Source organism: Dreissena polymorpha, chromosome 5 (genome assembly GCF_020536995.1).
Source record: "Dreissena polymorpha isolate Duluth1 chromosome 5, UMN_Dpol_1.0, whole genome shotgun sequence".
Taxonomy (NCBI): Eukaryota; Metazoa; Mollusca; class Bivalvia; order Myida; family Dreissenidae; genus Dreissena; species Dreissena polymorpha.
In genome coordinates this window covers 106076274-106099860 of record NC_068359.1, presented here as the reverse complement: position 1 = coordinate 106099860, position 23587 = coordinate 106076274, and the positions used below count along the sequence as shown (strand labels likewise).

The 23587-nt window shown below is 36.3% G+C and overlaps 1 protein-coding gene and 1 long non-coding RNA gene across 2 annotated transcripts; one reads left to right on the top strand and one right to left on the bottom strand.

The window, feature by feature from the left end:
* Positions 1-615: 615 nt before the first annotated feature.
* Positions 616-17664, bottom strand: LOC127881862 (zinc finger HIT domain-containing protein 2-like). Its single transcript, XM_052430033.1, has 3 exons — positions 17414-17664; positions 13143-13324; positions 616-1576 (listed from the first exon to the last, which is right to left on the bottom strand). The coding sequence occupies exons 1-3, from the start codon at positions 17613-17615 to the stop codon at positions 767-769; spliced, it is 1194 nt and encodes a 397-aa protein (XP_052285993.1). The 5' UTR covers positions 17616-17664; the 3' UTR covers positions 616-766.
* Positions 17665-21344: 3680 nt separating this feature from the next.
* On the top strand, positions 21345-22236 carry LOC127881868 (uncharacterized). Its single transcript, XR_008050321.1, has 3 exons — positions 21345-21445; positions 21574-21673; positions 22082-22236. It is a non-coding gene; the product is annotated as an uncharacterized LOC127881868 (long non-coding RNA).
* Positions 22237-23587: the final 1351 nt, after the last annotated feature.

Genomic DNA, 23587 nt, shown 5'->3' with positions numbered 1-23587 from the left:
TGCCTTTCAAATTTGAAGTTAACCATAAACATAAGTAAGCATTAAAATAGCTTTCTTGGGGAAACCGACTTTGTGTATAACTTATGCAATCCTTTGTATTTACATGAAACAAACACACGTCCTTGTATAGAGACCTTTCAAGGATTTTTTTTTATAGAAAATTTCATTAAATTAATTCAATAACAAAACTTTAATTATTTGAACACTTATTATAATGGTAATTACAAGAGGAGAAATATTGTGCCTGCCCTGGGGTTTGAACTCAAGATCTCTAGAAGCAAAAGCTAATTCACTTCCACTACACCTTGCAGGCTTTTCAATTTGGAATGTTATCAGTTTAATACACATTTTTGCTTAACTATCACTTTGATAATTGTTCCAATTTTGATTGATGATCATCAATAACCAACATTTTTCTAGGTCAGAAGTATTCATAAGCTTTTTTGATGATAATCTTTACATTTTTTCAAATCTTTCACAATTAAAAAAATCTGTCATTTTCCCGAACTGTAAACAAGGAATGTTAATTGGACAAATGATTTTTATGTGATCTTTACTATGTTTTAATGCAACACTTTCTACAAGCTTAAATAAATGACATTTTAATAGACAAAGTCTGTATGTAAATGTTTATTATATTTTCCTACAATATTGCAAACAATGTACAGAGAACTGAACAGATTTGTATTGACATGACTTAATATTTAAGATTTGACATTAATATCCATGATTAAATTTAAAGTAATTGATCTTGATATAAAAGCACTCAAATTTCTTCTATTAATGTCTTTTTTTTAATTCCAACTGGACCTGCCCATATGGATTCTATGGATTGTCTAGACTTTTTCATTGCTTCACATTCACTTATTAACAACTTGTGTACTAACTGTAACTCTGGAATAAGTAAACTCAAGGAATGGCCGTAGGTTTGGCACCAACTCAACAAAAACTCTAATTTCTTCACAGACCCAAACAGTGTCTTCTTCTTTGTTTTCATGTCTTCGTCATCTTCCTTGGCCAGCTTCAATGTTTTCTGCAGATGTTTATATGCCACGTTAAGCATGGTATGTATCTCAGAGAGGGCTGCCAAGGGGCCAGTGATGGAGCCCATAGAGCCATGCTGTATGATTGTCTGGACATCCTGCAGGAGAGCCAGGTTTGACTCTGGTGTCGTCTCAAAGCCACCGTTGCCAGTGTACAGCTTCCTCAGGCACACCTGTACAGCCTCTTCAACAGATCCACAACTGTAACCATGAGACAGTACATCAGACAATGTGAGCATATCTCCAGAACTCTCAATTGCCAAAGGGATGTGATCCCCATTATGAAGTTTACTCACAAATGTATAACAGTACAGCAAATGAATGATATTGTATTTTATGTCTTTGGATGGCTTAGTCTTGAGAAGCTGTTCTATATTTTGTATGTTTGTGCAGATCTCAGGGTGTGTATGATGTGGCTGTGTGCCAATATCTGCCACTAACGAGGCCTGGCCCATGTCCCACCAGGGCGTCCACACCTCCACCAGAATGCCCAGGCGCCCATCCAGGCTCATTGACTGGAACTCCTTCTTCTCCTGAAGACAAGGACTAGGAACTAGACTTATCATGTAACTTTAATTTCATAGCATAAGTTCTTGTATTATCGTGCAAATGAAAAAATCTTTGCAAACAGATATATTATAATCAAAGGTCAACAGCTTCTCTTCCCCCAAAAACAAATACTGGAGATGAACAACCTGACAGTATGCATATGCCAAATCTTTATGCATGCTGCATAATAGTTTAATTAAATTGGATTGGAGCAAAATAAAGCAAAGACTATAAATATGCTCCCTCCTTGTCATAAAGCAAAATATACCCATTAATCCAACACTATTTACATTTTAAACTACACTTACCAAACCTGGCCTACAGGTTCATTTTAACATACGGAGTAATAAAGTATAAGTATATTTTATGCAAATAAGTGATTTATTAAAGGCCCATAATTTTAAGAAAATATAAACATAAGCTTAGAAACTTGGCTGAAGAAAATATTAATATGGGGAATAATGGTTTAAAGTTCAAATTTAAGTGCTTTGAAAAGTGAAGCATAATATAATAATCAGTTTTGCTGCCCCTGGCATAGATTTTTTTTCTGTTTTGGCTTTACTTCCAAGAATCAGAGAGTTGTAAATAATTTTAAACATTGATATCATTTTTCAACTAGTGACCACGTGTCATGATGATCGGACAATAAATGTGGCTTTTAGATTGTTAACAAGGTTTTACTATAGCTGTATAAGGAAAAATGTTGCGACCCCTTGGTGGCCATGTTTTTCCACCAACCGGAACCATTTTCGAACTCATTCAAGATATCATTAGGACTAATTGTCTGGCCAAGTTTCATGATGATCGGACAATAAATGTGGCCCCTAGAGTGTTAATAAGGTTTTACTAAAGCAAATATATATCCATTTTAGGAAAAATGCCCCGCCCCGTGGTGGCCATGTTTTTTTAGCAAACGTAACCATTTTCTAACTCATCCAAGATATCATTGGGACCAATCTTCTGACCAAATTTCATGACGATTGGACAATAAATGTGGCCTCTAGAGTGTTAACAAGGTTTTACTATAGCCATATAAGGAAAAATGCCCCGCCCCCTGGCGGCCATGCTTTTCAACCAACCAGCATCAATTTTCAACTGTCCAAGATATTATTGGGATGAATCTTCTGACCAAGTTTCATGAAGATCAGACAATAAATGTGGCCTATAGAGTGTTAACAAGATTTTTTTTTTTTTTTTTTTTTTTTTTTTATTTTTTTTTTTTATTAATTTTCAACAAACATCTCTATTACAACATGAATACACATATGAAGCAACACAACATTTTGGTCTCTTACATATACTAAAGTATCATATGCATTGACTATGTCTGCACTTATACGTGTTATATGTATATACTAAGAGAAAAAAACACACACTTTATTTGTTTAGGTATGAACATGGTATTGCTTAACATTGTTACCAGAAAAATATTGTTGAGACGATGCTATGTTATTTTCTAAAGAGTGAAAAGGAGAGGGGAAAAGCTAGATTTTATAATAAGAGAGTTTTAACATTGATTAATAATTTTAATATAAAAAAAATAATAAAGTGAAAAATAATTAAATATATATCAAACAAGAATCAAGATTTTACTATAGCCATTTATAGCCATATTAGGAATAATGCCCCGCCCCATGGTGGCCATGTTTTTTAAGCAACCAAAACCTTTTTCCAACTCATCCAAGATATCATTGGGAAAAATCTTCTGACCAAGTTTCATGAAGATCGGAAAATAAATGTGGCCTCTAGAGTGTTAACAAGGTTTTACTATAGCCATATAAGGAAAAATGCCCCGCCCCCTGGTGGCCATGTTTTTCAACCAACTGGCATCATTTTTAAACTCGTCCAAGATATTATTGGGATGAATCTTCTTACCAAGTTTCATGAAGATTGGACAATAAATGTGGCCTCTAGAGTGTTAACAAGGTTTTACTATAGCCATATAAGGAACAAGAGCACCGCCTTGCGGGTGCAAACCGCTCATCTATTATCTTTTTAAAGGTGAAGGGACTCTCATTTTCAATCACAAAAGAGGGAGGGGTGGAGTGAAGAGGGGTGCATTGTGTGGGGGTGTGGACATTTATTATATTAACTTCCAAAAATGCAAAAAAAAAGGAAAAACAAAATCGGGGGGGTGGGGGGGTTGGGGGTGGGGATTCTTGGGTGCGATGGTTGGAAGGTATTTCAAACATAAAATAATAAAAATAAATATTTGTGTTTTTTAACCGTTTAAAAAAAAAAATGGGGGGGGTGAGGGGGGGGGTATAGTGTGAGGGTGTGGTGGTAATTTGTGAGATGATCTTAAAAAAAAAAAAAAAAAAAATTAGGGGGGGGGATTCCGGTGGGGGGAGGGGGGGTGGGGGGGATTCTAGGGTGCGATGGTTAGACGGTATTTCAATATTTCAAAAATAACATAATCAAAATAAATAGTTTTGTTTTTTAACCGTTTAAAAAAAAATTGGGGAGGGGGTGGGGTGGGGGGGGGGGTATAGTGTGAGGGTGTGGTGGTCATTTGTGAGATGATCTTAAAAAAAAAAAAAAAAAAAAAAAAGGGGAGGGGGATTCGGGGGGGGGGGGGGTGGGGGGGGGGGGGGGCACGGGGCGATGGTTGGGTGGGGTCTATTGTGGTATGTAAGGTAAGAGTAGTTTTGTCAAAGTATCAATCAAATCTAATCATAAATAAAGAAGTTATGGCAATTTTAGCAAAAATTTAATAATTTGAACTTGAGAGTCAAGGTCATTCAAAGGTCAAGGTAAAATTCAACTTGCCAGGTACAGTAACCTCATGATAGCATGAAAGTCTTTGAAGTTTGAAAGCAAAAGCCTTGATACTTAAGAAGTAAAGTGGATCAAAACACAAAATTTAACCATATATTCCAAGTTACTTAGTCAAAAAAGGGCCATAATTCCGTAAAAATGACATCCAGAGTTATGCAACTTGTCCTTTTACTGTACCCTTATGATAGTTTGTGAGTGTTCCAAGTATGAAAGCAATATCTATGATACTTTAGGGGTAAAGTGGACCAAAACACAAAACTTAACCAAACTTTCAATTTTCTAAGTATAAAGGGCCCATAATTCCGTCCAAATGCCAGTCAGAGTTACATAACTTTGCCTGCACAGTCCCCTTACGATAGTCAATAAGTGTTGCAAGTATGAAAGCAATAGCTTTGATACTGTATGAATAAAGTGGACCTAAACACAAAACATAACCAAATTTTCAATTTTCTAAGTATAAAAAGGGCACATAATTCTGTCAAAATGCCAGTCAGAGTTACATTACTTTGCCTGCACAGTCCCCTTATGATAGTTAGTAAGTGTTGCAAGTATGAAAGCAATAGCTTTGATACTTAAGGAATAAAACAAATTTTTAAATAAAATTCATTTTAATTATTAAATACTTACCTGTTATCGTATGCTTATACTTTCCAAGGGGAAATAACTCATCCGGAATTTTAACTGGGAATCCGCCACCTCAATACCGTAATACAGGCCAGGTTAAACATAGTGCAATGCAACCTAGCCAAAAATCGGTAACCAACCCTCAATATTCTTTCAATATATATACAAAAATATTAATCGAATAGCGGGGTGGGAGGTGGGACTTACCGATAACAGGTAAGTATTTAATAATTAAAATGAATTTTATTTAAAAATTTGTTTTAATGTCATAAATACTGACCTGTAATCGTATGCTGATTTTGCAGCTGCGGTGGGAAGGTTCGTATATATTTTCCCAACACAGTAGAACCCATAAACAGGGTTATCAGCTAATGATATCAAGTAATCTTCGTTAAAACGGTATTAATTATGACTTCTCGGACAGAGTAATATGTCTATGTCGTAAAGAAGACACTACCGTTAGTGAAACCACAACAAGCCCAAACGTATACAAATTGTATTGTTGGCACTTCAGAAAACGAAGATAAAAAGATGACAAGGTGGTCGGATTCCTCCAGTAAACAGCTTAGAGCACGTCAAAAAGTGGGGTGTGATTAATATATGCCCACAAAACAGACAGAGCTCTTAATTCATGCGGTCAGATCCTAAAAAGGAATGAATCCTTAGATAGGATAAGATTAACTTTCCTTAGTCGAGGTCTAACCCCGAGAAATAGAAGCCGCAGACACATCTCCCCCCCTTTTTAGGGGAAATGAAGAGTGTCTTTGAGAACCTCGAATGGACTTCTGACTAACACTGCTGAGATAGAACTTCAAAGCCCTGATTGCCCAAAGAAGTTTATCCTCATCTTCATGACTACCAGTTTAAGAAAACTTGGAAACTTGAAGGTAGAAGCCATATAGAGGACTTGATATTAAGCAAGGAATCCTGGCTGACACAACAAAGTGAAAACGACAATAGATCCAACTGGAATTGGTCGTATTCAACAGAAAAAGCATGAATTTCACTTCTCCGTATGGTAAAAGCCATAATAAGAAGGAAAACCGTCTTAAAATTATATTGGAACTGTTAATAAGCCTGATGAAAAAGGTTCATAGGGAGCTCATTAAGCATCCCAACATGTTACACAAGTCAAAACCGCTTAAGAAGGTAAAGGAACGAAAAACATAGTGTTGACGTTCTATAGTTTGGATCAGTTCCAAAATAGGTAAGACAGCACAGAGTTGCGATGACTTACACAAAACAAGGTATACGAAAGCATAATCTCTATCCTTTGATGAAGAAAAAAACAAATTTCTTATCATCAAGAAAAAGATGAGAAAAACCTCTATGTATCTAGCAGAGTGATTAAGGTAATAACTATGCTCTCAATTACCCAGTAAAAAATGAATTTCCATAGAACCTTTATACAGTTCTGATGGAATTATCCTTGCACAAGTAACAAGGATTGAAACTCTAACAGAAAAACGTTCTTCTGTAGAGATAACTAAAAGTTATTAATGGCCAGACATGAAGTGGCACATGTTTGGATCAGTAAAAATATGTCTCAGTGAGATATGATATTTGACCTGTGAAGAAGTTTCCTGAAAATAATTGTACAGGAGACTTAAAAGGTCGTAGAACCATAATCCCATGGTTCATTAAGTATATTTCATGAAATTATGGCAAAAACTCAATTATTGCAAAAACTCACCAAGAAGGCAAGATATTCCAGTTTATGTCAATGGACGAATGTATAACAATCGCACACCCTGCTGGATCGATTTCTGTGAACTGCATTGTTGACGTTGTTCAGCATACCGGTATACACTGCGATATACGATCGCATAACGCTAATAACTAGCGTTTGATGATAAACAACATTCTTTGATATACTATGTACACCATGCAACTCGTCTGCAACTTCACTGCCGCGCATGCGCAATTACATTATTGAACCCAACGGAAAAATAATTCGAAAGAAAGAACTGCAGGACAAAAGGTCCAACAGGGCGTTGAGACGAACTGGTATGAGAAAGACGATAGAGAAAATTTGTTGTTCTTGCAAAGAACGAATAAGTTCCTGATTTCCAGTTACAAGGAGTGATAATATGATCACCTCCGTGTCTGTAAGTAAACCACGACCGATGTGTGATAGTTGAAACCATCACAAAGGAATCGTGAAAATGTGTTGTAAATGAAAAACAGCTAAAAAGAATTTTCGCTTTTCAAGATGTAGATGTGCAGGTGATATTCGTTAGGATACCACATAATTGAGAAACTCAAGATACGTTGTTCTATGTGATCGTCCATAACCTTATCTGCTCACATCTGTATAAGATGTAAGGAAGGTTGTGGTAGAATAAACTATTCTTGCCAAGATAATCTTCTAGTCTAGACACCACTGAATAGTGGTAAATAATGACAAAAAGATGGAAATCTGTGTCATTAAATAATCCCGAGATTAATACAATTATCTTAAAAATAAAGCTGAAACGGACGTAAGAAAAGACGTCTCAGCAGAAGGACCGGTAAATACCGACCGGTGACCGGAACCATTTGTCAAGGATGGGTGGGCAAAGAAACCACGGCAAGCCGAACTTTTCCACTCCAAACACACTTGAAAATTGGTAGAATAGGACAGTGTTTAACACTTATAAGTCTATGACCTATCTACAGAATATAGCCTCTTCTTGAACCAATAACAGGCGCCTTTAAAATCCTGGATAATACAGGTCGCGAAGTCATCGATTTGCGAAGTACGGAAATATGATTGATAGTGGTACCTCCGGAATCAGAGGTGTGATGGCAGAAAAAGGTGAAAACCCTAGGGGTAACCTTAAGCGGGTCCACGCTTGCCGGTAGAATGCATGGAAGTCTTAAATTCTGACTTGATTAATCCATTTACTTCAAGACTTCTAACCTGGACGAATTCCGAAAGGAATACGACCAGTTATAGGAAGACGGCCTGTTATGGCCAGAAGTGTAATAGAAGAATAACTTTAAGATGAGGTCCCTCCAGATCCTAGGATCTAAGATCTGAGTTCAATAGGTCCTAAGCCATCTACAAGACTGTAGCCGCTATGCGGTCAATCTGATAGGCAATCCTATGTATCAGAACTCTTGTTGATTCCAGTAGCTTGAAAATATGCACTGCCGTAGGAGCAATAGAAAAGCAGAAGTCGATACAAATGTCGTCTTGCTAATCCTGCTAGCGTCATTAATGTGTCCCAACTGTTCCGTGACACTGACTGCAAAGTCTGTAGCCGACAGGTAAAGGCGGTTAAAACAATTCATCCTTCGGGTCTCGAACATAAATTAATAGAGGTCAAATAGTAATGTTCGACCTCAATGCTAGTCTCCGAGCCCACTTCAGCCGATCTATCTGCAAGACCAGTAGTCTGCATGTAGCCGGTTGAGATAGAAGTACAAATAACAGATATAGTATGATTTGGTAACCGTCGCCAGTAGAACATCAGTATTGAAAAACACAAAAAGTCATGTAGATTGTTGAATCCATAAAATATAGTATTCAATACAATCATAGCCAGGGGTATACAACTATGTAATGTAGACGATACCCGTGATACTAAAAATTGACCGATGAAAACACAGTGGAATACCGGTAATTGGTAAGTGGTGACCGAACCGGACCGGTCAATGACCGGTAACTGTAGTCCGGTGAACGGACCAGTCATAATATGACCGGTGACGTTACCAGTTAAAGACCGAAAAATGGTGGAATCCATATGGTCTGTTATCAATGTCAAGCACTGCTCGGAAAAGAAGATCATGCCAAAAAAATCCAATCCGATGGCGATGAGACATCACTTATTCTGACCGGTGATCAGTGATCGGTGATATGACCGATGAATGGTGACCGATGTCCGGTGATCGGGACCGGTATAATATAACTGCGTCAGAATGGAAATATCTGGTGCAGAAGAATGACCATCCACGAAGTCATCTGATAATGTTAACCGGAAAACAACGGTAGATTATCAGTATTAATAGGCATAAGTGTCCTTGTAGTCGTAGTGGAGAAAAGAACAGCTTATCCCGAAGCCTGAATGTTAAACGAACTAGTGTTCGTATACAACTACGGCTCGGTGACTGCAACATGTGTGGATGCCATAAGAAGAACCATCACACGTGGAATGGAGACATGATATTCCAAAAGGAATAAAATGGAGAACGTCGATATGACCAGTAGGTTCATTAACGCCTACGTGAGAAGTGGCGACATCCATATAACTTCGATGCCGAAATATTGTTCGGCTACGCTGGAAATATTGTCTTCTACAATAATGTCTCCGTGAGCATTGACATGATCGCTTACGAGCGTATCAACGCCGAGAACTGCTCAATGAAGGAGAGGTATGTTCGATAAATATCCAGTGGTGCTCAATGCAGTCCGCTGATGTCTACGTGAAGGTTGACGACGTCCTCGTTTCCTGCGATGTCGAGATCTGGATCGGCCGAGATGTGGATCGGCTGCGATGAGACCGAGATCTTCTAGAATAACGTCTCCGTGAGTGACAACGTGATCGCTTATGAGAGCCGCGACGATGAGAACTGCTCGACGAAGACGAGCGTGTCCGATGTCTAATCCTTGATGAAGACGAGGTATTCAACAAAGAATAGGAGAATAATTCAATGAAGAAGACCGAGTTCTTCTTCTTGACCGGTGACTGGTGTTGTCGGTGGCAGGCCTAACTGATGACTGTTGACCGGTGACCGGAGCGGTAATCAATGACCGGACCGGTGACCGGACCGGACCGTTGACATGACCGGACCGGTGACATGACCGGACCGGTGACATGACCGGTGACCGGACCGGTGACATGACCGGTGACCGGACCGGTGACCGGACCGGTGATCAATGACCGGACCGGTGACCGGACCAGACCGGTGACCGGACCGGACCGGTGACATGACCGGTGACCGGACCGGACCGGTGATCAATGACCGGACCGGTGACCGGACCGGACCGGTGACCGGACCGGTGACATGACCGGTGACCGGACCGGACCAGTGACCGGACCGGTGACATGACCGGTGACCGGACCGGACCGGTGACATGACCGGTGACCGGACCGGTGATCAATGACCGGCCGGACCGGTGACATGACCGGTGACCGGACCGGCCGGTCAGACGTCGATCAATGGTCCGTGATCAACGTCCCCGGTGACGTACCGGTCATATCATGACCAGTGTTGTCACCGGATAATAACCGTATGGCGGATGCCAAATGGTCCGGCATTGGTCGATGTCCTTGACCAATGCCATCGGGCAAAGACCGGCTGACGGGTGTCGCCATATGGTCTGATGTTGACCGACTGTCTAAGAGACTTAGCATAGTACGGTCGCGATCGTGCCCGATACCCGGTGACTGATACTGCAACTATCATCCATGATCTGCGAAGTCACCGGGTATTTATCCACTCTTGTTTCTGCGACCATCATGTAGTCGAATATATGAAAAACAAGAGCAAAGCATATTCAACCATAAACTGGTCACAGACCAGATTATCATACGGCACATAAAATCATTATTTGACCAAAATGAAAATTATAATAATACTGTCGTAGATCATAAATTAAACAAAAGTTTAATTCAAAACAGATGAAAAATAAAATGACGATCAATTAGATTGTCATACGGAACGTTAAAATCATTATTGCACACAATGGCAAATGATAAACAATCTGTCAATAGAAGAACACGCTTTGCACGATCTCGTAACACATTAGAAGAACATGCTTTGCACGTTCTAGCAATGTATTAGAAGAGCACGTTTTGCACGTTTTGCACGTGGTCGTTCGCGCCTGAAAACACCCAGCATGGAAGAAATAAACCATTGTTCGATAAAAACAAGCATGGCTTACCTTTTACAAATGAAACAAATTCCATTAAATCCACACAAATTAATCCGAATGAGAAATAAAAAGATAAATAACACAATTTATCTATTCAAAACCCCAATCAACCAAGTGAAAAACAATATTTTAATTCAGAGCCGTAAAAGACACGTATACACCTGGTTGACACGTATACACCTGTATTACGGTATTGAGGTGGCGGATTCCCAGTTAAAATTCCGGATGAGTTATTTCCCCTTGGAAAGTATAAGCATACGATAACAGGTCAGTATTTATGACATTAAAATGGACCTAAACACAAAACTTAACCAAAATTTTCAATTTTCTAAGTATAAAAAGGGCACATAATTCTGTCAAAATTCACGCCAGAGTTATCTAACTTTGCCTGCCCAGTCCCCTCATGATAGTAAGTAAGTGTACCAAGTTTGAATGCAATAGCATTGATACTTTCTGAAAAAAGTGGACCTAAACGCAAAACTTAACCAAAATTTTCAATTTTCTAAGTATAAAAAGGGCACAAAATTCAGTCAAAATGCACGCCAGAGTTATCTTACTTTGCCTGCCCAGTCCCCTCATGATAGTAAGTAAGTGTACCAAGTTTGAATGCAATAGCATTGATACTTTCTCAGAAAAGTGGACCTAAACGCAAAACTTAACCGGACACCGACGCCGACGCCAAGGTGATGACAATAGCTCATAATTTTTTTTCAAAAAATAGATGAGCTAAAAATGACCCGCCCCTTGGCAGCCATGTTTTTCAAGCAAACGTAACCATTTTCGAACTCATCCAAGATATAATTGAGACAAATCTTCTGACCGATTTTCATGAAGATTGGACACTAAATGTGGCCTCTAAAGTGTTAACAAGCAAAATGTTGACGCCGCACAATGCATGATGCACGACGGACAAAAGGCGATCACAAAAGCTCACCATGAGCACGTTGTGCTCAGGTGAGCTAATTAAAATGCAATATTAATGTAAAAATGCAATATATTTTAACAAAAAATTGAAATAATTTTGAGAGCACACGGAACACACCACTACTGTGTGGATACCTTGTCTGTAAGCCTGATCCATATATATTCATGGCACACACCACTACTGTGTATATACCTTGTCTGTAAGCCTGCTTCATATCTTTTCATGGCACACACCACTACTGTGTATATACCTTTTCGGTAAGCCTGCCCCATATATATTAATGGCACTCACCACTACTGCGTATATACAATTACCTTGTCGGTAAGCCTGCCCCATATCTATTAATGGCACACACCACTACTGTGTATATACCTTAACTGTTAGCCTGCTCCATATCTATTCATGGCACACACCACTACTGTGTATATACCTTGTCTGTCAGCCTGCTCCATATCTATTAATGGCACACACCACTACTGCGTATATACCTTGACTGTTAGCCTGCCCCATATCTATTAATGGCACACACCACTACTGTGTATATACCTTGTCTGTAAGCCTGCCCCATTTCTATTCATGGCACTCACCACTACTGCGTATATACCTTGTCGGTAAGCCTGCCCCATATGTATTCATGGCCTACACTATTACTTTGTATATACCTTGTCGGTAAGCCTGCTCCATATGTATTCATGGCACACACTATTACTTCGTATATACCTTGTCGGTAAGCCTGCTCCATTTCTATTCATGGCACACACCACTACTGCGTATATACCTTGTCGGTTAGCCTGCTCCATATCTATTCATGGCACACACCACTACTGTGTATATACCTTGTCTGTAAGCCTGCCCCATATCTATTAATGGCACACACCACTACTGTGTATATACCTTGTCTGTAAACCTGCTCACTATTTATTCATGGCACACACCACTACTGTGTATATACCTTGTCTGTAAACCTGCTCCCTATTTATTCATAGCACACACCACTACTGTGTATATGCCTTGTCTGTAAGCCTGCCCCATATCTATTGATGGCACACACCACTACTGTGTATATACCTTGCCTGTAAGCCTGCTCCATATCTATTCATGGCACACACCATTACTGTGTATATACCTTGTCTGTCAGCCTGCTCCATATGTATTCATGGCACACACCACTACTATGTCTACTATGTCTGTTGTCTGTCAGCCTGCTCCATATCTATTCATGGCACACACTACTACTGTGTATATACCTTGCCTGTAAGCCTGCTCCATATGTACACATGACACACACTATTACTTTGTATATACCTTGTCTGTAAGCCTGCCCCATATCTTTTCATGGCACTCACCACTACTGCGTATATACCTTGTCTGTAAGCCTGCTCCATATCTTATCAGCTTCTCCATCTAGATCTACGCCAGCCAAGCGCCCTTCAAGGTCATCATCACTCTGGTCAAGGTCAATAAGGTCAGGGTCACACTCTGTCCTTTTCAGCATATCAACCATTTTCTGTTTATCAGATGGTTCAATATCACTTTCTTTCAAGCCTTAAATAAAGAAAAAAGTTATACAAGGGGTCATTTGGGGGAAACATAGTGTCATGTGGCAGTAATTTTTATAAGACAAGAGAACCATGAGCCCTGAGAAGCTTACCTGAGACTGGGGCCCGGTCCCTTTAGATTGGGAAAAAAACAAGTTTTGATTAAAATTGGGAAATTAATTAATTATTTTTTGGCCAACAAACACAAATTTAAACTAAAACAAGATGTGTTTGTGAAACACAATGTTCCCCTATATGATGTTTGACCTTGAAGGATGACCTTGACCTTGTGAAGGATGACCTTGACCTTTCACCACTCAAAATGTGCAGCTCCATGAGATACACATGCATGCCAAATATCAAGTTGCTATCTTCAATATTGCAAAAGTATTCATAAAATAAGCGATTTGGGTCACATATATTTGACCTCAGACCTTGAAGGATGACCTTGACCTTGACCTTTCACCACTCAAAACGTGCAGCTCCATGAGATGCACATGCATGCCAAATATCAAGTTGCTATCTTCAATATTGCAAAAGTATTTATAAAATAAGCGATTTGGGCAACATATATTTGACCTCTGACCTTGAAGGATGACCTTGACCTTGACCTTTCACCACTCAAAATGTGCAGCTCCATGAGATACACATGCATGCCTAATATAAAGTTGCTATCTTCAATATTGCAAAAGTATTCATAAAATGAGCGATTTTGGCCACATATGTTTGACCTCTGACCTTGAAGGATGACCTTGACCTTGACCTTTCACCACTCAAAATGTGCAGCTTCATAAGATACACATGCATGCCAAATATGAAGTTGCTATCTTCAATATAGCAAAAGCTATTGCAAAATGTTAAAGTTGGCGCAAACAGACCAACGTACAGACCAACGTACAGACCAACAGACCAACAGACAGAGCAAAAAAAATATGTCCCCCACTACTATAGTGGGGGACATAAAAACTGTGCATTCAAGCCAAATAACACTTTTCATATAGGAAAATGTTCAAACATTTGGAAAAATAAATAGCATTTCTATTAGTAGTATTGGCCCTCTTAAAGCCTCTTTAATGCTCAAAATTAACAAAAATTTCGTAAAGTATTTCGTAAAATAAAGTTAACATCTAAACAATCAGTGTTACTTATAGCAAAAGCTACAATTTCAACGCTGGATGTGGTATGATTACATAGATTTTTGTAGATATAAAATACTCGTTTTTATTTATTTGTGACACAATTAATTCCATTTTAATTTCCTGCGAAATATCTATTCATACGTCACACGAACACTAAAAATGTAATAAAAACTTATTGATATTTAAATAATTTAACTCAATGATATTAATAATATTTAAAAGCAAAAAAACAAATAAACTTTTTTATGAAATGAATTTGTGGAATTTAAGGAAAAATTAATAACTTTATGAATTAAAAAAAAAGTAAATTCAAAGCAATTCATTAATAATAATTTAATAATACAGTGATAAACTATTTAAAAATGTTTTTGTATGATAATGTGCTAATGTCATCTTATGAATGACTATCCCCCTTCAAAGATGTCACCTAATCTCATCAATGCTGATTAATGGGTATATTGCACCATAAGTACCCCTTTATACAATAGCTGTTATCTTGTAATATACACTTGCTTATCCAATTAACGCTTGTAAATTGCACCATAAGTGCCTGATATATTGCTGATTAATGGGTATATTGCACCATAAGTACCCCTTTATACCATAGCTGTTATCTTGTAATATACACTTGCTTATCCAATTAACGCTTGTATATTGCACCATAAGTGCCTGATATATTGTTTAATAGTAGGTGTGTGTTGTTACTTAATATTAGCGAAAACATAACTTTCCAATTATTTGCCTGGTTTTGAAAATATTTTCATCCTTGAGTTTCCTTTAATTTTTAAAGAATATTTTTGAGAGGTAACACCTGAGTACTACAAATCAATGTAAAATGTTCATACTAGCTGTATTGAGCCATTATAATATAAATGTTACATAAAAAATTTATTTACTCAAAATAAATATCCCAATATGATATTTATTTAGTAAAAACAATTTGTGTTTCAGTTAAAATTTGAATATAGTTATTATTCTTCATTAAAATTCACAACTTATGGCTTATCTTCATTACATAACTATTATTTGTAACATACTATTCAACTTAAAATGATCATCAAAGAACATCAAAGGTGTGCTTTTACTCGGTGTACGGAAGAAACCACCTCCGGAAGAAACCCCCTTCGCTAAAAACGGCAGGGCGGAAGAAACACCCTTTCATAGTTTCCATACGCGGAAGAAACCCCCTAGCTAGTTTTTCATAGGCGGAAGAAACCCCCTCGCTAGTTTTGCATAGGAGGAAGAAACCCCCTTCCATAGCGGAATTAACCCCCTTCCGAGGGGGTTTATTCCGCCTGTCTGAAAACTCAAAGAGGGTTTGTTCCGCCTATGCAAAACTAGCGAGGGGGTTTCTTCCGCGTATGCAAAATGTGAAAGGGGGTTTCTTCCGCTATGCCGTTTTTAGGGAAGGGGGTTTCTTCTGAAGGGGGTTTATTCCGGTAATCCTTTTACTCAATTTATTAATACAATAGTTATAATTGTTTAAGTAACATACTATTCCACTTAAAATGACCATCAAAGAACATCAAAGCTGTGCTTTTACTCAATTTTTCAAGGATCTCAATTAATGAAAGAAAAATTTCAGGCACTTATAAATCATTTATAATTAGATCTATTTAATTGGTAAAATTTGTTTGAGGCTTCCCTAAAAACAACCATAAAAAATCACCCAGTCACTTTTACCAAAGACCTATGAAATGTATTCTATAGGTCTTTGCTTTTACTCACTCAGGACTCAACTTACATATTTTTTTTTTAATTAATTATTAAGACACATAAAATGCACTGAATTTTAATACTAATCGATAAAAGCAGAGCTCCAGATAAGGGTCATATTTTCGTAATTACGAATTATTTCCAAGTCTGTTACGCATTTATTTTAAAATCTTGTCGTACCATTAAGAATTACAAAATCAAGTTACCAATATTATTTTTACATCGGTTCGTATCGATTTGTATTGAGTTCTTTTCGCGTATTAAAGATTTTTGCGGTGCTTATATAGAATGGTTATCGGGTTTGTTTAACAAAGCGCATTTTTCCAATAAAAGCAGCGTATACAGTCTGTCTGCCAAAAAACAATGGCGGCGCCCAGAGAGCGTCCTAAAATACTGCAAAGCGTCCAAAAACACGCTTTTAACATATTGTACACAAAGTAAGCCGAAGTCAAATGTTTAGAAAGACATTATAGAAAAGATCTTATACGATGTTGTATGTTCAGTTGCCGACACAGTCAGAAAAGCTAAACAAAAACGCGACACAACGGGTCCAAACTTAAACACACAAAAATACATTGAAAGAGTGGAAGGGACAAGTCCCGTGGCTAATCGTTGAAAAGATTGAAGGGGAAATATGTGAAATATGTAAAAAATTCATCGAAGGCATGCAATCTAAGCACAGTTTGGGCATATGAAGGTTTTGGAAATATAAACTTGTATAATACTAAAAAGACACTGTTGAACTCATATAAATAAAGTTGCTAGTATGTTTATTTTGATTTTTTTGGCATGAAAATCACCAGTATTATTTATTTTTAGGTCATTTAGAAAAAATAAGAATTATTTTCCAAAACTTAGTAGTTAAGAATAAAATTTCAGAGTTAAGAATTCTTTTTGAAAATCTTATAGTAATTTAAGAATTTCACAAAACCTTATCTGGAGCTCTGATAAAAGTTATTTTTTTCACATATCCCAGTATTATTAGTATACATTTTCATATTATGTGGACGTTTCGTCCCCAAAATGGGGGTCAAACGTCTAGGGAGGAAATGTCTGGGGAGAAAACGTCTTTGGCCGTTTGGGGGGAAACGTCTGCCTACCCTATAGGTACATGGGTAACCAGTGAAACAAGTCCCTTTAAAAATGCTGTGATGAGGGAAGAAGAGGGTAATATATTCAAAAAGGTTGGAGCATTAAACAAAATGAATGACCCTGTCATTCTGATTAAGCTAAATCCATACCTTCCATAAAGCATTCTTTGTAGAAATTCTCTGAACAAGTCATGTGTTTCTCCGATCTGTAGCATTCAACGGAGCAGTATTGCGTGTTACAACGGGGGCAGGTGTACTTAGTCCTTTCCTTTAAACACAACATACACACTCTCTTATCTTTCCCATCATGGCAGTCATTTTTATTTTCAATTAATATATTTATTCCAGCCATTTTTATAACATTAAAATAATTGATTGTACTTTATTCGTTTTTCATGGCAAAATTTAAACTAAGGGCGGTAATCTTACAGCACTGGTGGCTTACAGTAATCAAAGCGCTGGAGACGCTGAAGTGGTTCGCTTTTGCATAATCTTAAACGCAACTCAGTTTTCAAAATTATTTTTTAGGTTTTTATATTTCGAGTTTGAAATGAACACAACCCATTCAACTTTATAAAGAGTGTGTCTTAAAACACAGGTCGATATGTGTGTGCACTGTGTATCATCATTTTTATGTCATAGAGATAATTTAGATAAATAACAACAATATGTCTCTTTTTTTCACAATTGGTTGTTGCACTGGCGATTAATTAGTTTCATTGAATTCTTAGAAATTTACATTTCAATACTTATTTCTTCATGTTAGATAGGATAATTAATTTACTAAAATACAATGGTTTAATTGATAAGAAAACCTTAATTAAAGAAAGGAAATGTAATCTGGTTGGGAGCGTGCCATTAATGGGTGTTACAATCAAACATTCACACCCCTGACGAGGCATTATTAAAGTGTTAAAACAGATTCATCAAAGTGTCAAAACAGATAAACAAAGACTTCAGTTACACACATTGACAAATAATTATGTTGGGCTGGGCAATTCTAATACCTGGTAATACCTGTATTAAAAAATTCCATTTTGTTCACCTGATATTTTGATTATTATTTGTATTAAACTGCCTGCAAACATAAGTGCTTCATTAAAGAAAATATGATTAATTTTTTATTCTTATTAACCATTAAGTTGTTGGATTTTCTCTCATTGAAGGATTAGTGATAGAAGTTGTGTTTTGTTATGTTGTGTATTGAAACATATTTAAAGCGAGATTATACGATTTTGTCAAATATTAATGAATTTATATAAAATGTGTACAAACGTATTGAATATATATATCAATATAAAATCAAATAAAAGTTTAGAAGAACATGTGTCGAAATATGCGAAATAAGCCAGATATTTAATTCTGTAATTGAAAACGGCTGTACAGTCGAATTCGCCAGCATGTATATCATGCATGTAGTTTGTACGATGTGAATCTAAACTTAGTTTGACGGTTCATTTTAAATTCCTGCAAGGATAAATATTCATTGTAGGAAATATGTTCGTCACAATCGGCTCGGGGCGCTAATTTGCCTTTGCTGCATTTTATAAAATTCGTATTTAATGTATAATTTGTCTTGCCTATTTTGTGTTATTGTTATATATTTTATCAATATATTACAATTTAACACATATAGAAAATCGTATAATCTCGCTTTAAGTCTGCAAATATCAGTAATAATTTGAAATCGAGTAATTCACACCATTTTCTGTTATAATTTTTAAAATGCTACTTATAAACGAGTACTTCATGATTTATTAAATCCACTAAAATACTGCTAGTATGGTCCTACTAAAAATGTTTTGAAATGTAATGTATTGTTTACAAAAATGTACTCAATTCAAGTCAACTTCAATCATACAGTATGTGAACTCATTCAATACTACAGCCGTATCTCGAAGAAACCCCTATCGGTAATAGCCTTATCTACCACTAGATAATCAGTACCCTCATCAGCTCTGAATGCCTGACAGATTATCTGTTTATTGTAACGTTTAGTGGTGTGAAAAAGGTTGTTTTTAGGTGTTGTTACTTTGTTGACTGATTATGTGACAAATATTTTATTATTATATTTCCCATTTAAAAATAAAAATAGTAATATTATGAAAATGTCGAAATCTTGCATATCTTATCATAAAAAAAACCATTGGATTATTTCCAAATAATGATTCCAATACCATTATTATTTATTTATACACTTTTTACAAAATTTATATAAACTGTTTTAATGAATAAAAACAATATTAAATAAAACAAAAACACTTAATTATTTAATGACTTAAAAACAATAATAAGATATTGTTAATAATAAAAACAAACATCAATAGATAAAAAGCACAGTTATGTTTCAATTGCAAGTAATTTTATGAAAAAAAAAGAAAGAAATTCTGAGAACATCTTACTGCTTTTATTAGAACTTTATAAAAATTAAATAGAATACAAATAACAATCCTTAGAAAACAGATATTCGTAATCACAAAATCCTAAACAAACAGCAAAAGAAAACAAAAACAATACCTGGGGGTTAATTGTCCAGGGAGAAGGGGTGAATTGTCTAGGGGTGAATTGTCTCGCTTCCAAGAATAACAAGCCTATAATCATGTACATGTTGTGTTATGTGTATCAAGTACTATATATTTTTTCTTTAAATTATTGAGCAACAATTTTGCCCACACGACAGAATTGTAATGCAGCTTTAAGCCATGTTTCCCCTGAAAGCAGCCAATATGTACATATTTCAATTATAAACTGGCCAATGTCGTCGCACAATGATGTATGGAGGCAGTTTTGCAAGTCAGTCTGCTTTAGCTACGCTAGGAACGGTACACACTGCCTGTTTATACTTCATTGGTACACTGCAGTAGACAGCCTGTATGTAAAGTATGTTAACAATAGGTTTAAGAGCTTGTGCGACGATATTGGCAAGTCTAGTGTTTATAACAGCTTGTGCGACGACATTGGCCAGTTTATAATTGAAATATGTACATATTGGCTGCTTTCAGGGAAATCATGGCTTAAAGCTGCATTTCAATGCTGTCTTACTGACATGTGTACTAACGCGAAAGGAATTGTGGGTAGCACTTCTTTTACGAGTGAAAAGTGAAAGCGAAAGCAGGTCAGGTAATCGTGCTTCTGATAATCGCTATCAGTCTTAATAGAGATTCAAAATCACATTTAAACATAATTAAATAACATTTTTTAAACAACATTCCGTTTTAAACACACAGTAAAAAAAACGATTTTTCTTTCATTATTAACATTTTCACAACTAACGCTCACAACTAAAAACAATCCCAGGTCAAAACGAGCCAAAAGTTGGTCAAAACGGACCCATAATTGATCAAAACGGCCCCAAAGTCCATTCTATACATAGATGGTGACGTCACTACGTTACTGACAGTGTGTACACAATGCCCCAAAGTCGGTTTTTAAGTTGGTCAAAACGACCCCAATCGAAAATCAGAAAGGGGGGGGGGAAGAATTTTTTTATATATAAATGTGCTTCTCTTATTGTCTGTATCTAAGAAAGATATTTCGTAGTATGTTTTCTAATAAATTTGTTATTTCGATAGTTAAATCTGTAATTACAACTTTAAAGGATTTAGTTTATTTTACACACATACAAACATTGATTGCGTCGTTTTCTATAATAATTCTTAATCTTTTAACCATCTCACAAATAACTGATTGCGCCGGTACTTAATTTTTGCTAGAAAATAATTTGATTGCGTGCGAGATTGTATGAATGAGCGTAAGTTAATTATGATAATTACACCTCTTTAGGAAATTAGATTAATTGTATTATATTATACTTACATCACAATTATATCACAATCAAACGTTATTTGATTACTTATGATCACCTTTGAAGTCGTTGATGAAGTTTACTTTAAAGGAATTAAACTAGCTTAAGATGTATTGTTTAAAGCAAACTGTTATCTGCATAACTGTTTATAATATGCATTAACAAAATTATTTCCCGAGCATATAAATATCGGCCATAGACCATCTAGTCGATTTTTATGATCCATTTGTTACTATATTGATTTATTAAATATATTTGAGTTTATACTTGTGCAATGGAAGATAAGTGTATCGAGAGTGCGTTAACAGTTCGACCGCGACAATTAGGAATTTCTTGTGACTCATGAGACATATGGCAACACCGAGCATGCAATTCAGGTAAGCGAGTATCCATTATATCATTTGATATTTATATTTCTAATAATTTTAAGTATAGCTATACATATTTGTATTCTTTATGTTCAAACTTAATACAAAAATCGACGATATGTACGAATTTATTACAGGTGTGTCCCTTGGCTATTACAAACGAGCATGCAAGGGAGAGCCTTTGCAATTTATATGCCGAGACTGTGTTACTCTGTACACCAGTCGACAGCATAAGACGTAGGTTATCATTTTTATAAATTATATTCTTTGAAATCATTTTCTTCCCACTTGTCACAGGATTATTTGAAATTCCAAACTTTGAAGTCATATACACTTGGAGACTTTTCTTACGCAACACTTTTCAAACTAGAATATCTCAGTTATAAGTTAAGATTTTGATTTATAATTATAAATGTAATTATTTGACTATATTCTGTGCAAGATAACGATAAAATCATTCATACGTTACAATCGGGCGCTTTTGCATGTGTGCATGGTAGGTGTGGTTTCATCTATTTTCACGTGAAAATTGTGAAACGCGATATGATTCTAAATTTATTTTAATTTCTTCATTTTAGGTGGGTTGATGCACCAGAAATACATAAAATTAATTTAAAAATCAATTTGTCCCGTTTAAAATTTCAGGAGCGCAACAGCTCAATCGGCATCTTGCAGGCTACCTTCAACACTTGAAGCACCCGATCGTCACGGATACACATACAGGAGTCAAATGATCACATGTACAATTTTACATCAAAATATTTACTCATAACTGAGATATTAAAGTTTGAAAAATGCTGCGTTCGAAAGTCATCAAGTTTAGTACAACGATATATACACTCTCTTACACTGCGGTTCATTACATTCATGTATGTTGAGGCACGAACGACAACTCTGCTAGGAGAATGCGATATATATATATATATATATATATATATATATATATATATATTTCAATTAAATTTCAATTTCAGCATTTTCGTTATGACGTTCAGAAAACAGTCAAGGTGAGCATCAGTTAGACCGGTAGTTTAAGTTTCTAATTAATCCCATTTTTAATTTGAAAAATAGGCAGGTATTCTGCCTCGATGCCGATGTATCCATCATTTACCAGACATCCAGTCAGCAAGAATAATATGATATTTATATGGGACCCCTATGTAACATTTCAGTATCCAATACGTCTGTTTATTGTACATAAAGGGAGTAAACGTTTTGCGAAGGCAATGAACGACGGATATTAAGAACGCAGAGCAAAATATTCCAGGGGAAAATTGGAACGTTTGCATCGTATTTTCCAACCTCATGCAGAGCTTTGACTGGAACCAGCATAGCTGGATCAAATCCCCATTCTATACATAGATGGTGACGTCACTACGTTATTATCAGTAAAGACCGGTGTGACACAATGTCAAATCCCTGCTTTCATAACAAACCACGTGATGATAGCCTAGCCACGTGGTACAATAATTTTAAGGTAATTTATTTTTAGTATGAACCTAAATTTATACACTTTTGTCAAAATATAACAGAAAAATTATCCAACTTTTCATAATATATTAAAAATTAAATAAAAAAATAAAATCCTACCAAATGTGGTAGCATTTTCTTGTGATAGCAGAGGTTGTTTGTGAGAGCAAGGAACGACAAATCTGCGTGTAGATTGCGTATTTCCATCAGCCGGTTGACCTACTTACCGCGAGAATACCAATTTGGCGTAACACACCGAAAGAGTGAACAGTATGGTGTCTAAACTGCCTCACACGCAATATCAACACTAAATATACTGCACTAAAGATGGATATCAGCAGAAATACGTTTCTTGACGCAAATGAGTCCATAATTTAGAAATTTAGTATCTGTTTCAACTTTTTAAAATTTGGATCTGGATGAATACGTCGAAAAAAAAACACTTCTGGTTTTTATTCGACGGAGCAGAGTGCGCGATTTAACACTATTGATATTTAGATACACTGTCTTTGTAGATGTATATGGCGGAGGAGTTCACAATGTCGTCGCTTAGTGTGTTCCAATCAATCACAGTTTTAACAAAGAATGATTTTTTTAAGTTGACAGTTTTTGCTGGAATTGTTTGAAAGCAATAAGAGTTATTGTTCACTAGATTACACACTATGTTTTGATGGATAAAGT